Source organism: Rhinolophus sinicus, linkage group LG04, assembly GCF_036562045.2.
Source record: "Rhinolophus sinicus isolate RSC01 linkage group LG04, ASM3656204v1, whole genome shotgun sequence".
Classification (NCBI taxonomy): Eukaryota; Metazoa; Chordata; class Mammalia; order Chiroptera; family Rhinolophidae; genus Rhinolophus; species Rhinolophus sinicus.
This window is the reverse complement of record NC_133754.1, coordinates 168,792,801-168,808,702: the sequence shown is the minus strand read 5'-3', so window position 1 is coordinate 168,808,702 and position 15,902 is coordinate 168,792,801. Positions and strand designations below refer to the sequence as shown.

The following is a 15,902-nucleotide window of genomic DNA, read 5'->3' as shown; positions in this document are numbered from 1 at the left end:
CTCCCTACTCATCTGATCTGACTTTTTTTTACCCAAAGATAAAGGAAATATTGAAAGGAAGGCATTTTGATGACATTCAGGACATCAAGGGTAATATGACAACAGAAAAAGTGTTCCAAAATTGCTTTGAAGGGTAAACTAGGCACTGGCGTTGGTGCATAGCTTCCCAAGGGGAGTACTTTGAAGGGGACCATAGTGATATTCAGCAATGAGATATGTAGCACTTTTTCTAGGATGAGTTCACAAACTTAATTGTCTTACCTTCATATATCTACAAAAAGACAAGGAAAAATGAAGAGAATCAGCAAATTTAACAAAGAAAGGGGGAGTAATGGAATTCTGCAATTCAAAGGCAATTACATTGCTTAAAAAAAATTACACCAGGATTCCAAGGAATGGGAGAAATCTAAGAGCAAAAATGTTTCTTAGGGAAGAAAAAGATTGCTGACACAATGAATGGACATAATTAAGAGTCAAATTAATGTCAGAAAATCAACTCATGAAATTCTCCTGAAAATAGAGCAAAATTTCAAAGATTAAAAAAATTATGAAAAGCTGAAGTGACCTGAGAATAGTCACAAGAAATAGACTTGTCTTACATGAGAAATCCAGAGAGAGATAGAGTGGAGGAAAAGCACTAATAGAAGACCAAAGAATGTATCCTCAAGCTGAAATCTTGAAAATATACACAACTAAAATATTTGATATTCATTTTAAAATCACTTGCTGTGTGCCAAGAAAAATTCTTAAAAACAGATCTATGTCTGGAAATAATCTTACTGAAATTTCTGAATGCCCTGGAAAAATAGAAAATTTTGCCTGTTTCACAGTTAGAAATAAATAACAGTACCTGTAAAGGAAAGAGAATCAGACTAGCATTGAGCCCGTTATTAGCCATTCTAAATATTAGAAGACAAAAGTATGTTTCCAGGATTCTGAAAGAAAAGAATTAAACCCTAGATTTCTAAACTCAGAAAAGCTACTCTTATATGTGAGAAGACAAAGGAAAGACATTTTCAGTCACATGATGTCAAATGGTAAAAAGCCACATCCCATTACTGAAATATTAATCATAGAAGAGCTCTTAGAAATATTCCTGTAAAGTCAACAGTGAAAAGCTCTGTGTAAAATCTCTATCCCTTCTTCTAAATACCTCCTGGTAAGAGGTGGAAAACATTACACTTTAACTTTCCACTATTGGCCTAAAGAGAGTGAGAAAAGCAAGTCAGCAACTCCTTTAGGAAAAGGTCTGGCCCTGCCTCTTTGGTCTCCACAATCCACACGGGGTGCCTGGCATCCTATGTAAGAAATGGCCATGCTCCTTCAGGAAGCTGTCCCTTTGCAAGCCATCCCTTTGTTCCTACGGCCTCGATTATCCCATTACCCTGTCTTTGATTTTGGTCCCTGTACATAAACCCTCCCTGTTGCCAACTTCCTCAGCTTGGAGGGATCACATTTAACCTCTTAGTGTGCTTCCAGAGACTTGTCCTCCCCTTGTTGTAGCCCTTTTGATTTGTGTGTCAGGGTTAGTCAGGGAAGCATGTGAAACACACCACGTGTGTTAGGGTATAAGGACCTTATTTTGGGAATTGGACCTTAAACAATTTTGGAAGGAGCAGGGAAACAGAAGGTCCAGAAGAGAAATTGGAGCATCAGAAGAATTAACTGCCAACTCAATCTGAGAAACCAAGCTGCCGAAATGGAACCACAAGGGAGAAATGTGTTGGGAAGTCTACGCGAAGCTTCATCTCTGTGTAATCATGCCCTGATGCTCTATAGCCAAGAACCCAGCAGTGAGTTTGGGGTCGCCTTTGGTCAATAGGGCCGGTAGTCAGGATGTGGAGTGGAGGCCAGCAAAGACGCGCTGGGACCCGTTGGACGTATCTGCGTTTGTCCATCACTGAGTCTAAGAGCATGGCCACTGCTTCCCTTCTACACCCTCCATATCTAGTTCAAGCTCTTCTTTCCATCAACACTAACCTGATTCACAATAAGGGAATTCTGACAATGTGTTTCCCAGCATAACCAGCTTGTTATTGTACAATACCGACCACCACACTTACTTTTATTAGTTGTCTATCACGTTTGCTAGACTGTGAGTTCACTATGAGCACACAGTGTATCGTTTCCCCCTCAATCTTTGGTTATACCTCTGGTGAATGATTGAAAACTTGAACAAATACACATATTGATAAGTACATTGATAAATAGGTGGTCGGTTTCTGTCACTTCCCATATACATTTGCATTTTTTTAAAGCAGGCTTTTTCTCTTTTATGTTATTTGCGTTGATATCCTACCGTGTTTCCCAAAAAATAAGACCTAGCTGGACAATCAATTCTAATGCGTCTTTTGGAGCAAAAGTTAATATGAGACCCAGCCTTATTTTACTACAAAATAAGACTGGGTCTTATATAATATAATATAAGACTGAGTATGATATAATATAATATAATATAATATAATATAATATAATATAATATAATATAATATAATATAACATAACATAATACAATACAATATAATATACCATGTCTTATATTAATTTTTGCTCCAAAAGATGCATTAAAGCTGGTTGTCCAGCTAGGTCTTATTTTCAGGGAAACACAGTATTTTTAAATAAAATAACTTTAATCAAAGGAGGAGAGATGCTGCAGGATCATGGATCTTCCCAAGATCCCTTCAATTTCACCCCCAAAAGGTACTGCCTAAGTTACGTGTCTACAAAGTTGTCCTGAGTATTGTTACTCAGATCAGACTCTTCTGCTGGCTCATCATTAATGGATTTAGTTACTTAAGGTATTGTTCCACGTAACATACACCATATTTCATTAATTCTGAAACACTTTCCCCTGACATTTTCACATCTCTAAAACTGAGACGTACCTTAACATCAGTAGTACTAAATCCTTTCACAGGTGTTATTGTTTCTTTATTACTGTAGTGGCTCATAAAATATTGGTGTACCTTATAATTGTGGCATCTGGAATTCAATGAAAAATGACAGTTGTGTATGGATTCGCTTCTGTTTCAAGGTGGGTAGATTGAGAGAGTAGTATTTTACAGATCTAATTTAAATCTAATTATAAGGACAGAGAATAATTTTACTTATTTTTTTTCTTGAAAATCTTTCTAAAAATTGAGGCCAAAATAAAAAACCAGTGTAAAATAGAAAGCCTTTTACAAATTTCATGTTACATCATTAATGTTTTGTAGTGTTAAATAATAACTAATAGGCTTGATTCTTATTCCTCTTATGCTCTCTTCTTAATGGACTTATACGCTATCAATTTTATCTGAATTATGCATTTTTTTTCTAAACTAGTAAGGATTCCTTTGTGGTTTCTCAATGATCAAAATCTGCCTCATAGGGAAAAAAAAGGGTAACTAGCTATACCACAACATCATAGTAAATTAAATTTTGTGATAATATTTTTTCTTGATAAAAAGGTTCAGCCAACAATAAGAACCCTGCATTTAACATCAGATTTATTTTATTTTCAATACAGATACTGTCACAATTTGGAGATTGACAGGAAGGGTGTGTCTGGGGGAAAATCTAATTGGTCTTTAAAATGAGAACCAGAGCAGGTTCTTATATTGTCTACTACATAGTAGACTGTTCTCTAAAAGACTAAGTAAATATTTAAGGATTGCTTTAACATGAATGTAAGTCAAGAAACATTTATTGCAGAGTTTTTCAGCTTGTTGAAATAAAACTATTTTATAAGTTGAAACTAATAAACAAGCATGTTTCTATTCAAGATGATAATAAATGGTCATTCTTGATTGAAAAGGAGTGTAAAATGTTTAAGACTAAATAGGAATTATTGTATCTTTTGTTTTCCCTGAGGAACAGTGAAAATTTATTAAAACCAACATTTGAGCAGCAATATAATTTGCATGTGTTTGAATACCAACTCTAATTTACATCAGAATTCTTGAGAGATGTTGTAAATCCATTTAGTCTCAGGTTGGAAAACCAGTAATTTAAGTGTTTTTTTTTAATCTGAAAGCAGTTGTTTAATATGGTTTTCCAGGTTTTATATATCTTGATCATAGGAATTTCTCTTATTCATCTTTTCATCCCATCTGACACCTGGTATTGTGCTACACATGATGGACACATTCAACGAAAGTCAAAATGTGAAAGGCAAAATATTTCTACGCCCTTGATGTACACATTCAACAATGATTCTACTTATATGATCGACATACTCAATTAAAAAATCGAGTGTAGAAGGCAAAATATTTCTACTCAGTTGTCATTAATAGTTGACTTTGGTCCAAACCATCCCAGAGATTGAAAGGTTGGGGTTTATGGCTTAACCTTCAATCTAATTATTGAATTTTCTCTAAGGAGTAACAATCTTAAACAGATATTTAATGCACCCAATGTTTATGTTCTGCTAATATCATTTGAATGGATTTCTTTGCAATAGACCTTATTAGTGACTTCGGTTAAATATGCACTGAGTATTTTGTCCTGACTTTCTATTATTTTAAAGTTAAGCTTTCATCTTAAATAAATATGTGCTTGATATGAAAAATTGGCAATGCAGAAAAGCAGAAGAAAGAAAAGTACATCTCACCCAGAGTCCCCAAAAAATTCTTGAGTCCAAATGGTTTTGTTCAAAAATTTTTAGATTGTTATGTTGTCTTCTGGCCTTTAGTGTTACAGTAGTGCTATCTGAGAGCAAACTGAACTTTATTCTTTGGTAGGGATTGTTTTTGTTTTTTGTACAATGCTCGGTGGTTGTTGGATTATATCGGTAAGCTATTAAAATGATTTTATGTGCCCATTTTTGGCATATTCAACAGCAATCCTCTCCACATCCATGTTTATGGCAGGCATATACATGCCATCTGACTGAAAGGGTGCATTTTCCATGGGTCTGTGCAGTCCCCCCACCGCTTCTTCTTGTTTCTCCTTTTCCCTCCTCCTACTTTACATTCCCCTCCCTACTTCCACTCCTTCCCCTGCACTCTCCTTTCCCCATCTGCTTCCCCTTCTCCCCTCCCCTTCTCTTCCTCTCTTCCACTTACCTTTCTCCTCCCCTCCTCTTCTCTTTCTTCTCCCCTTTCCTTATTCTCCCCTTTTTTTCCTCATTTACTCTTCTCCCTCCTTCCCCTGATTGGAAATCCTGATTGGAGCAGGTGTAAGTTAGAAGTGGAGGAAAACAAGTGTAGAAAGAGTATAAACTCATTAGAGATGATTTTATCTAGAAAAAGAACTCAATAAATTGGAGGCCCAAGTAGGGTATAGAAATTGATGGAGTTGACGCTCTTAAGAGAGTAATCTGGGAAGTACAGGTTGTTGTCAGAATGGGATGCTTGAATTGGTGATGGCAAGGTCTAGTCGACAATGCAGTGGAGGGGAAGCTGAGATAGGGTGAAGGATACGGTCATTGGGGAAGAGGAGGTGAAGAATATGACGCCAGAATACTGGATGATCATCTACATAGATAATGAAATGACCGACTCTGTGTGTGTGTGTGTGTGAGAGAGAGAGAGAGAGAGAGAGAGAGAGAGAGAGAGAGAGAGAGAGAGAGAGAACGCATGAATTAAAACAAAATCTTCAAAGAATAAGAAGTGGCCCAGAGGTCAGCAGACAGTTGGAGAGGAAAAAATGGATGTTAAATATATAATGTGATACTTTGAGGGAGTTGGAAGTTTTTAGGAAGAATGGAAAGAGAATGGTCTGAGAAGGCAGTGAGGAGCAAAGAAGACACTTCTCACCTCCAGGCCCTGACTGTAAGAGACAATAAGATTTTGATTAGGATAAGAAAGTCAAAGCAAAGTTCAAAAGGAAAGTGCAGAATATGAGAGAACTTATTGAAGACTGGTCATGTATTCCAGAGAGTAGGTACATGAGTTTGAATCAGGGGATGACCCTGCTAGATGAGCAATGACTCTGGAGTCTTGGGCTTCCTGAGAGATTGTCATGAACAGGAATATAGGGCATCATGGAAGTAACTGAGATGGGCTCTCAGATGCATTATGGGATTTTGATGGGCTGGGCAGTGAGGGAATCTTGCCAGAAGAACTCAGAGCACAGACATAGTTTGGGAACCTGCAAAAACAGGAGCTGTTCAAGTGTCCTCTTGTGGCTTCTGTGATGTGATGTCAAGGCCAGAAAGTTAGAAGCAGCGGCACCAGAAAGTTAGATGCAGGTTCCTCTGTGCTCCCCCTGCCACTTCCACTGCTGGTGATGGTGAGGCTGACAGGCTTGGAGGCATTTCCCCCATCCAGGGCTTAGTAAGTACCCTTCTGGCTGCTCTCACATGGTGGTTCAAACCTAGCAGAGAAAGGAAATGTGTCACCAGTGGTACCTGCTCACTTCTCAGATAAGGGAAATGTGATCCTTGGTCCCATGCTCTACCTCTGAGCAGGGTTGGAGCACACACAAATCCCATGGGCTGAAAGGGGGAGAAATCTTTCCCTAGAACATTAACAAAGGAAAAGTGAATGGATGCTGGGCAAAAGGAATTAGGAACTGTGTATAGCTACTGGTATCAAAGAGCCAAATAACAATGTCTTAGCCAATGAAGAGCTTATTTCTCCCTCGTCTAAAAGGAAAGACAGATGTAAGTAATCCGAAGCTGCTGTGGTAGCTCCATTGTTATCAGAGACCCAAGCTTCTTTTATTTTTTTGCTCTACCATCTTAGTGCATGATACTTAGTGCATGATAAGTTATCCTATACTTACACTGTGGTATGCTGGGGGTACTATACCTCATGTCTGTATTTCAGGACAAAGTAGGAGGAGGAGGGGAAAACAAGAAAGTATTCTCTCAGTTGAGACAGTCCCCATTAAAAAGCTTTTCCAGAAGTCCCACCAAACTTCAGCGTATATCTCATTGACTGTCATTCATTGAGATGGAGGTGGGGCATTATCTTCCAGCGGTGCATATTACTATGCTGAATACAACTGGGAAGAATGGTTATTGGATGGGCAACTAACACTTACTGCCGCTGCAACAAAAGCAGATAAAATGATGTTGATGCATAAGTCAAAATTAGCATCATGAACTAGGATTTGAAGTAAGTGTCCAGGAAGAAAGGCATGAAAGGCTAACAGCACCAGAGTGTGGTCAGAGAGTAGAATACTGGAGTTCAAGGTTGCAGAGATTGAGCAGCTTGGCAGAAGCTGTGGTCATTAAAAGGCTCAGGATATGCCTGCGAGATCTGAGAATTGAGTTGATTGTGAACCTGAAATCTCTGTCCTGGAAAAGACCCCTTCCTTTTGTTGCAACATAGCCTAGAAAATCACAGAGAAGACCCAGCTGAGGGCTGTACATACCTCCATTTGTCAAACACATCCCAACCTACAGACATTATAATCCATTTAGGGCCAGACTTCTAGACAGTGTAAGTTTCCAACCTATGCGTAGATGGCTTGAACGCATTGGTGTTGCTTGGGCATTCCACTTGATAAAACACAGACTTTTAATTGTCCCGTACTAACTCAAAAAATAATGGTGCGTGAGTTACAGTTAGCCATTTTAAGAAAAGGAAATTTTCTTGCTTGCAATATGTTGGCATTATTAAACTTACAATTATTATTTTTGTTCTTATTCAGTAAAATGTGATGTAATTGTTTTCATTTTATGTAGTGAAAACATGCCCTCATCTCCGTCAACCCAAACATGGCCACCTCAGCTGTTCCACAGGGGAAATGTCCTACAAGACAACGTGTTTGGCTACCTGTGATGAAGGGTACAGACTAGAAGGAAGTGCTAAGCTTACCTGTCAAGGAAACGCCCAGTGGGATGGTCTAGAACCCCGGTGTGTGGGTAAGTTCCTGGGAGGCTCTGGTGACTGATTTCTCCTGTTTTCTGTGAATACCTAGAGCCAAAAAGTAACTCATAGTGAATATAAATACACATCCATATATATACATGCATGGAGATACAGATATATACATAAATATGTTATTTTATTCCTCTCCACTGGTTAAAAAAAAACAAAAACTGCTTCTACACCAGAATCTAGTTTTCCAAGTCACTGAAGTTTACAGGTTTAAATGGTAATGCTGTTTTTTGTTGTTTTCTTAACTGGGGCTAATTTGGATGAATCGTTTCTGAAAAGCAAATACTGTATAATCTCTTTACTTTGTTAAACACAATTTACTTTTATCTTGCTGGTTAAAGAAAACATTATGAACCAGTAAATCTGAAGGTAGACCATACAATTCTATTTAATCAGATTTTCTGCCTTGTCCATCACTAAGAGTTATGACGTCTTGTTACTGAAATTGGGGCCAGAATGAAAACATTCAGTAGCTTCTCCAGTTTGCTGCTTCTTATACACTGTAGATACAAATATCTATGGTAATAATGATGATGATGAGAGTATGATGACTACTATTTAGTGAAACCTTACCTTGTGTCAGATACAGTATATGTACTGTATCCAGCACTAGCAGGTATGTAATGAAATAACCAACTTCCAAAAAACAGAAGAGGAACAATTTGTATGGAATAAATAGAGTTGTGCCAGGACACAAGGTGCGAAAACTATCAATATGTCAGTTCTCCCCAAATTGATTTATAATTTTTTTTTAACTTTTATTTATGTAAGTGTGTTTTTCCAGGACCATCAGTTCCAAGTCAAGTAGTTATTTCAATCTAGTTGTGGAGGGTGCAGCTCACAGTGGCCCACATGGGGATCAAACTGGTAACCTTGTTGTTAAGAGCACCGCAATCTACCTTTGCGGTAGATTGCGATAACATGCCACCCCCATGATTTATAATTTTATTCTAGTATAATCTAGTATTGGATCCTGGTGATGATAAGGGACAGTGTCAGCAGGGAAAATGTTGGACTTACCAGAGGATTCGTTAACAATCTAAGAGCTGACCCTTGCTGTGCAGGCTCAGAAAAACTGGTATTATCATATGAGATTAATCTCTCTGGTACGGGAGGATGAAATTTGCTGTTGAACACAGATTCATTTCATTAACAATGAGATGCCTACTGTTGTGGTCTTGAAAGACATTGGCCTGACAAGCATCGTCAGTATTTTTCTTGGGTGAAGAGAATCTGTGGCATTTACAGTTTGTGGGAACACGAATAACATTCTCTCATTTCCCTACAATAGAGCGCCACTGTTCCACCTTTCAGAAGCCCAAAGGTGTTATCGTATCTCCCCCAAACTGTGGCAGACAGCCAGCCAAACCTGGGACAATTTGTCAGCTAAGTTGCCGCCAAGGATTCATTTTATCTGGAGTCAGAGAAGAAGTGAGATGTACCACCTCTGGAAAATGGAGTGCCAAAGTTCAGGCAGCTGTTTGTAAAGGTAGGTCTCCATTGGTTTGGTTGAAAAATAAAATTCCTATATGACATATTGGTGCATTGTGGGACTGTCCCTCTTTGCAACTTTTGCTGCAAACCCATGATAAAATAGTAGGTGTTATCCCAATATACACTATGAAGACTTATGTTTCAAAATGGTGGATTTACAAAATCCAATTACAATATGCCAGGCAATGACAGAAGAAATATAAAAATCAGGATAATATTAGACCTGGAAGTCAGGTAAGTTTTCCATCAGCAGATGAAAATCTTTGAGGAATTTCTGGCCCATATAAAGCTGGCGAGACTAAATCAATTAAAAAAAAAGTTGTCAGCATTTTGAAACCTGCATCACATTATTCACAGGAGAACATGGTCAACTTCCTGACAGCAAGAGCGGACTGCTATGAAAAAGGAGATACTGAAAACAAAGTGTTCTTAGAAGTAAAAATATCATAGGTTGGCCGGTTAGCTCAATTGGTTAGAGAATGGTGCTAGTACCACCAAGGTTGCTGGTTCGATCCCCGCATGGGCCTCTGTGAGCTGCTCACGCCTTAAAAAAAAAAATGTGTGTGTGTGTGTGTGTGTGTGTGTGTGTATTTATATCATAAATCTCTATGAGAATGGCAAAAAAAAAATGGAATGAACGTTGTTGAAAACAAAATTAGTGATTTGAAGAACCAAATTGAGAGTTCCTTCAGAATACGGAACTAATAAAGAATTTGAATATTCCAACTGATCAAACCAAAAAGATGAGAGTTAAGAGACAGTAATGATCTATCAAGAAGCCCCAATGTCCATTTAATAAAGAGTTCAAGAAGGAGAGAGGAAATAGGGTGGAGGAGAGGAATTTTCTTATCAGTAGAAGAAAGTTGCCCTGAGCATGAATGTTTAGATCAAAAATAGCCCCTGAGGGTTAGGCAGGCATATTTTTACTACTGCTGGTGAAATTGCTGAGGTCCAAAGTTAATGACAAAATGTTAAATAAGTTTCCAGAGAGAAAAGAAAAATTGCACAAAAGAAACAAGAATGCGACATTACACTTCTCTTTTACATCTTCAAATGCCAGAAGGAAATGGATTAATAGCCAAAGAATACGGAGAGAAATTAGATATAAACTTCAAATTCCAAATCTACTCAAGCTATTATTCAAGAGTGGAGGAAAAATAAAATACTTTTTCAAATTTTCAGAGTCAACATGCTAATAATGCATCTTTGTGGGGGAAAATTGTCAAGTATAAGCCCCTTCAAGAAAAAAAGAAAATATAAATCAAATAAAATTGCAAAGAAACAAGAGATAAATGAAATCATTTCAGATATATGTATTCTGCTCCAAGTTACAGAAGCCCTAATTTAACATAACTTGAAATAAGGGGATTTATTACATCATATAATAAGAGCTTAGCTCTATAGTAATTAATGTGTACATATGTAATGTTACCACATCTAATTCAGTATTTGTACTGCGAAGGTTCACACTGCAAAAAATATTACTGACTTTAATTTATTGTTTGTTTTGACAGTGCCTTTTAGCACTACTAATTCTACTTGACAGCCGTGTTTTAAAGTGTTGTTCCTTCCTGCCACAATTAACATACATTTTTTTCCGTTTTTTTTTTTCTTTTTTTTCATTCAAAAAATATTTAATCAACCACCTATTACAAACCAGATACTATATAGTGTAATGGGACAAGAAATATCCTGACGTTCAAAGAACTTAAATTCTATTGGGGGAGAAAATTCAATTTCAAAACAGTGCTGAGTTTTATGTTTAGGAAGAACAGAGAATTGTGGAAACTTATGGAGTGAGCACCTAAAATGGACCCCGGGGGTCAGAGAGAGCTTCTTGAGGAGCTTGTGTCTACGCTGAGAATTAAAGGACAAGTAGTAGTTATCTAGGTAAAGGGAGAAGAGGGCATTGATTCAGGCAAATAAAAGAACATGGCCGAAGGTTCAAGAAAGACCATGGTGCTTTCTTGGGACTCAGCATATTCAAGGTGGGGAGTGAGTTCCAGTAGGGGATTTGTAAGAGATGAGCCTGAGGTCAGTAGGTACCCATTCATGAAGGTCCTCATAAGCCCTGCTGAGATAAATTATCCTGAAGGCAGTTGTGCATTTCCAATCAATCAGGAATTGGGATGTAAAAGATAAGTCACAAACTATTAATACATTTTTTATCTCATTCTCAAATGACTTAGTATTCCTTATCAACATAGTAATTGATTTGTGTATTTTCTGAGTCAGATGTGGAGGCTCCTCAAATCAACTGTCCTAAGGACATAGAGGCTAAGACTCAGGAACAGCAAGACTCCGCTAACATCACCTGGCCAATCCCAACAGCTAAAGACAACTCTGGGGAAAAGGTAAGGTTTATGCAAATATTTGCGTCCTTTTTCAAATGGATTCTAAATACACTGCAAATGTGTGTGATAGTGGAGCTTTACTAATATGTTAATGATGGCACTCTTTCTATATATATACTCGACTCATAAATATTAATGCCTCATTTGTTAAAGAATGATCAGCCTTGTGTTTTTAATTAGGAATTTTAAAATACAATGGAAAAAACAAATGTATTTTACTACATTTGTTTTTTAATTTGTATTTTAGAAAACTCCTAAATTAAAAGGCAAATAGCACACTAGAGAAAAATGTTCCAAACTTGTCAATGGTTAGAATGTTTTTATTACATAACATATTAATAAAATTTTTTTTGTCACGTCATAATTTTCAAATAGACTAAGAAGGTGCACACATCATTCAAAAAGGAAAGAATATACCTATACCATGCAAACATGAGACTTTAATCTTAGCACAAGACACTAAGAAACTGAATTAAAACAATGACGGGGTGCCATATTTTTGACTTACCAAAAAGTAATGATATTCAATGTAGATCAGGGAATTTGGGGTGGGAACTTTGACACCGACACTATCAAATAATAACAATGGGAATGCAAATTATTACTATGCTTTGGAAAAGAAATTTTGTATTATCTATCAATAAGATGTTAGTACTTTGAAGTTAGTAATCCTGTTCATGGAAATTTATTATAAGGACATAGTAAAAATATTTTTAAATTTTCTGTGCAAAACTGTTCAAGTGCTGTTTACAGTAGTAAAATTTAAATGTCCCTCAATAGATTTGTCTTCAAGAAATTACCATGTATTCATTCTACAGAACATTGTGGAAACATTTAAGAGTCATCTTAAGTTCTAAAGACTACGTATAAAAACGTTTTAAGATATTATCTTTTAAAAACGAGGACCATTCATATGTATGCCAATGCTACAAACTATGTAAATAAAATAGTCTGGAAAGAAATATACCAAAGGGCTGTGCCTGATATTTTCCCTTTGCACTACATGTGAAACATTATATCATTTTTAACTTCACTTTACTAATAATACATAGATTGAAAAAAAGTAAATATACTATTGATACTAACTTTTTTAGGCTTAAATTTCCACAATAGATTTTATTTTTTTTCATTTTTAATGTTTTACTAAATTTATTGGGGTGACACTGGTTAATAAAATTATATAGGTTTCAAGTGTACAATTCTATAATACATTGTTCAAAATATTTATCTCCAAAAGGTGTCAATCCATGTTCACCCAGCTTTTACCCCACCTTACCTTTTCCCAATTGGAGATGTTGCTATCACGTACACGGCAATTGACCTATCCAGCAACCAAGCCAGCTGTACTTTCCATATCAAGGTCATTGGTAAGTCTTCAAATTACTTGGTATGTTTGTGAAAATAATCCAGTTCCTCCAAGGATTTTGCTTCTCCTTTATCTTCAACATCTCCCTTTCTACTCATTCTTCCTAATGGCATTGAAACCTACTCAAACCACTTCTTTAAAATCTACATACTCTTTAACTGTCACTATGTCCCTTTGACTTCCTCCCATATGAGCCTTTTGAAAAGTTCCCATGGTTGTCTTCTCTTTTGGCTTAACTGCCATTTATTCTCAAAGTAATTCAAGTCTAGCTTCTGTCTCCTTGACTCATAAACTATTCTCACCAAGGTCACCGATGATCCGTAGAGTTACTCCTTTTGCACACTTTTTAGTCTTTATTTTTCATAATGTTTCCTTAGCTTTTACCTTAATAACTGCAGTCGTCTTATCAAAACTGTCTTCTTGCCAGCTTCTCTGACACCAATCTTTCCTGTTCCCGCCCCCCATTTTTCTCATTTATCCTTTCTTATTGCTATCCTAGGCTTCTCTTTCTCAGACTAACTCTCCAATGTGGATTATCCCCAGGGTTCCAGCCTTGATCCTCTTCTCTTTCTTGCTCTATAGTTTTCCTGTTGATTTTGTTAACTGACAGCTTCCGTGTCTAGCTCAAATCTCTTTTCTGAAATTCACACCAATATATAGACCACCTACTGGGCTTTCCCATATGGATGTCCCAAAGGTTTTTCAAGCTCACCCAAACATAATATATTTCTTAACTCAGAGGATGGTACAACAAACCACCCAGCCACCAAGCAAATATCTAGAACTCGTCCTTGACCTCTCTCCCTCCATCACTAACATCCAATAAGTTTTCAGGTACTACTGGTTTCATCTACTTAATATCTCTGAAATCTGTCCCAGTCTCTTCATCCTCACAACCACTGCTATAGGTCAGTCCTTTTCTATTTTATTTTAATTTGGGGAGGCCTGGTTTACTGCATTATCTCCCATTGGTCTTTGTGCTTTCTAGTCAATTCAGTAGATATTCAGCAGCTACCAAATACCTACCACCAAGACTAAATGTACTGAGAAGCAGGATACGTAGCCATCTGTAATTGTCAAGAACACAGACTTTGAACCCAAACTGCTTGAGTCCATATCCAGCTCTACCACGTAAAGGCAGTGTGACCAGTCACCTCTCTGTGCCTCAGTTTCTTCATCCAAAACATAGAATTGATACATGTGTTACCTTATAGGGTATTGTGAGGTTTTTAATTAGTTAAGCTGTGTAAACCACTTGAACTAGTGCCTGAAACAGTAAGCTCTATGTATAAATATTGACATTTTGATATATTTGTCTCAGATATGTTTTAATGTGTATTTTAAAATTCAATACATTAAATTCATTTTATTTTAAGAATTTTACATAACTTCTTGAAATAACTAAAGTATCTCAAACTGGCTCCTTACCCTAGAAATAATAGGTTTTGGCAAAAGTAGAGAAGACTCAAGTAAAACTCACTCCAATTCATTTCATACTACTTAATTTTTTTAATTGCTTTTTCAGTGTTGTTTTAAACATGAGCTTGACCAGTCACATGAAAAATATGTTGGATTTGTTTTTTATGATACTGTGATTTTAAACACGGAAATGTAATTCCAAGAGTTTGCCAAGTTTTAATTTTTCACAATGAAGAGTCAGCATGGTGAAATGTAAAATGTGTACTCAGTTGTCTAGCTAGACACTAGCTGAATTTTCAAATTATGAAAGAGAGAGAGAGAGGGACAGAGAAAGAGAGAAAATATTCCAAAGCCTGCATTTTCTTGTTTTCCTCAGCTGAGAGGGTATTGGTGTCATACTGATAAATGAGAGGAGGCTGGAATGCTTTTGCCTAGCATTCCAGAGAATGTTGCCTCACTTGCTTTGAAATGGACTTGCTCTCTCTGTTTTGGAGACAGTGCATCTGCTGGTACTTCCAATTCTTTTGACAGTATTTTACCTAGTCTGACTGCTCTTTCGTACCTGTGATCGAGCTTTAAAATGCTTGGCTAAAATCAGACAAGTTTAGAAAATCTTGAAAAAACATATCTATTTCAATTTCTTTGGGGAAAAGAGTAAACACTGCATATTTTTTAATTTCACTATGAATTGACCTGATTCCACAACCTCAAAGTGCACTGACCTCTGTAATATTCCTTCGTTCCGTTCTTTATTCAACAATGTTTTCTGAGTCCCTGTTATATACCAGGTGCTGTGCCAGGCAGTGGACATCTAATGGTTTGCAAGACTCCATTGCTACTCAACAGAGTTTATAGCCTAGGAAAGTAGTGAACCAAAGGTACCGCACTGATGAAATGACAAGTGTGAAGAAAAGAAAAGAATTGAACATTTATTTATAAGACTTAGCTAAAAACAGAAATCTATACATCCTCACAGTTGCAGTTCAATTAATTTCAGAGTATATGTTTTTATATATTACAGATAAAAATACCCTAGACTTGATGCCTGTAACTATAATTTGCTAGCTTAATGACCTCAAGCAAATCCCTTAAATTTGCTAGTCTGAGATTCCTCTCCTATAAAATTAGAAAAATAATCTGTTCACTCTCCCTCAAAGACATGTGTTTATGGATATAAGAACATTGCAAATGTGCCAGATCGATAATTACATTAAAATTACCTTCTTTGTTGTTCTTCACTGACATCCTAAAAATTCCACCGCATTCAGAGCTTTGAAACCTGGCTCACCCAGACCACCTCAAACCCCTTGTTCATCGTGGATGATAATGCTCAGCAACGCAGTCTCACAGCTTTTACATTTCTGCTGTGACTGTCACCCCCTCGCCATTGTAGCCTCCCACTCCCATGTCCACACCACAGCCGGTTCTTTGTCTTTACCTAGAATTTATCAACTTTAG

At 36.9% G+C, this 15,902-nt stretch overlaps 1 protein-coding gene across 2 annotated transcripts in view; it reads left to right on the top strand.

Annotated features, from left to right (window-relative positions):
- Positions 1 to 15,902, top strand: part of SVEP1 (sushi, von Willebrand factor type A, EGF and pentraxin domain containing 1) — a 164,134-nt gene that overhangs the window by 49,363 nt on the left and 98,869 nt on the right. For both annotated transcript variants that reach the window (XM_019749534.2, XM_019749535.2), the window contains exons 6-9: positions 7,616 to 7,795; positions 9,103 to 9,300; positions 11,541 to 11,659; positions 12,897 to 13,026. In XM_019749534.2, the coding sequence (XP_019605093.2) occupies positions 7,616 to 7,795; positions 9,103 to 9,300; positions 11,541 to 11,659; positions 12,897 to 13,026 (627 nt within the window). The remainder of the gene's footprint in view (positions 1 to 7,615; positions 7,796 to 9,102; positions 9,301 to 11,540; positions 11,660 to 12,896; positions 13,027 to 15,902) is intronic.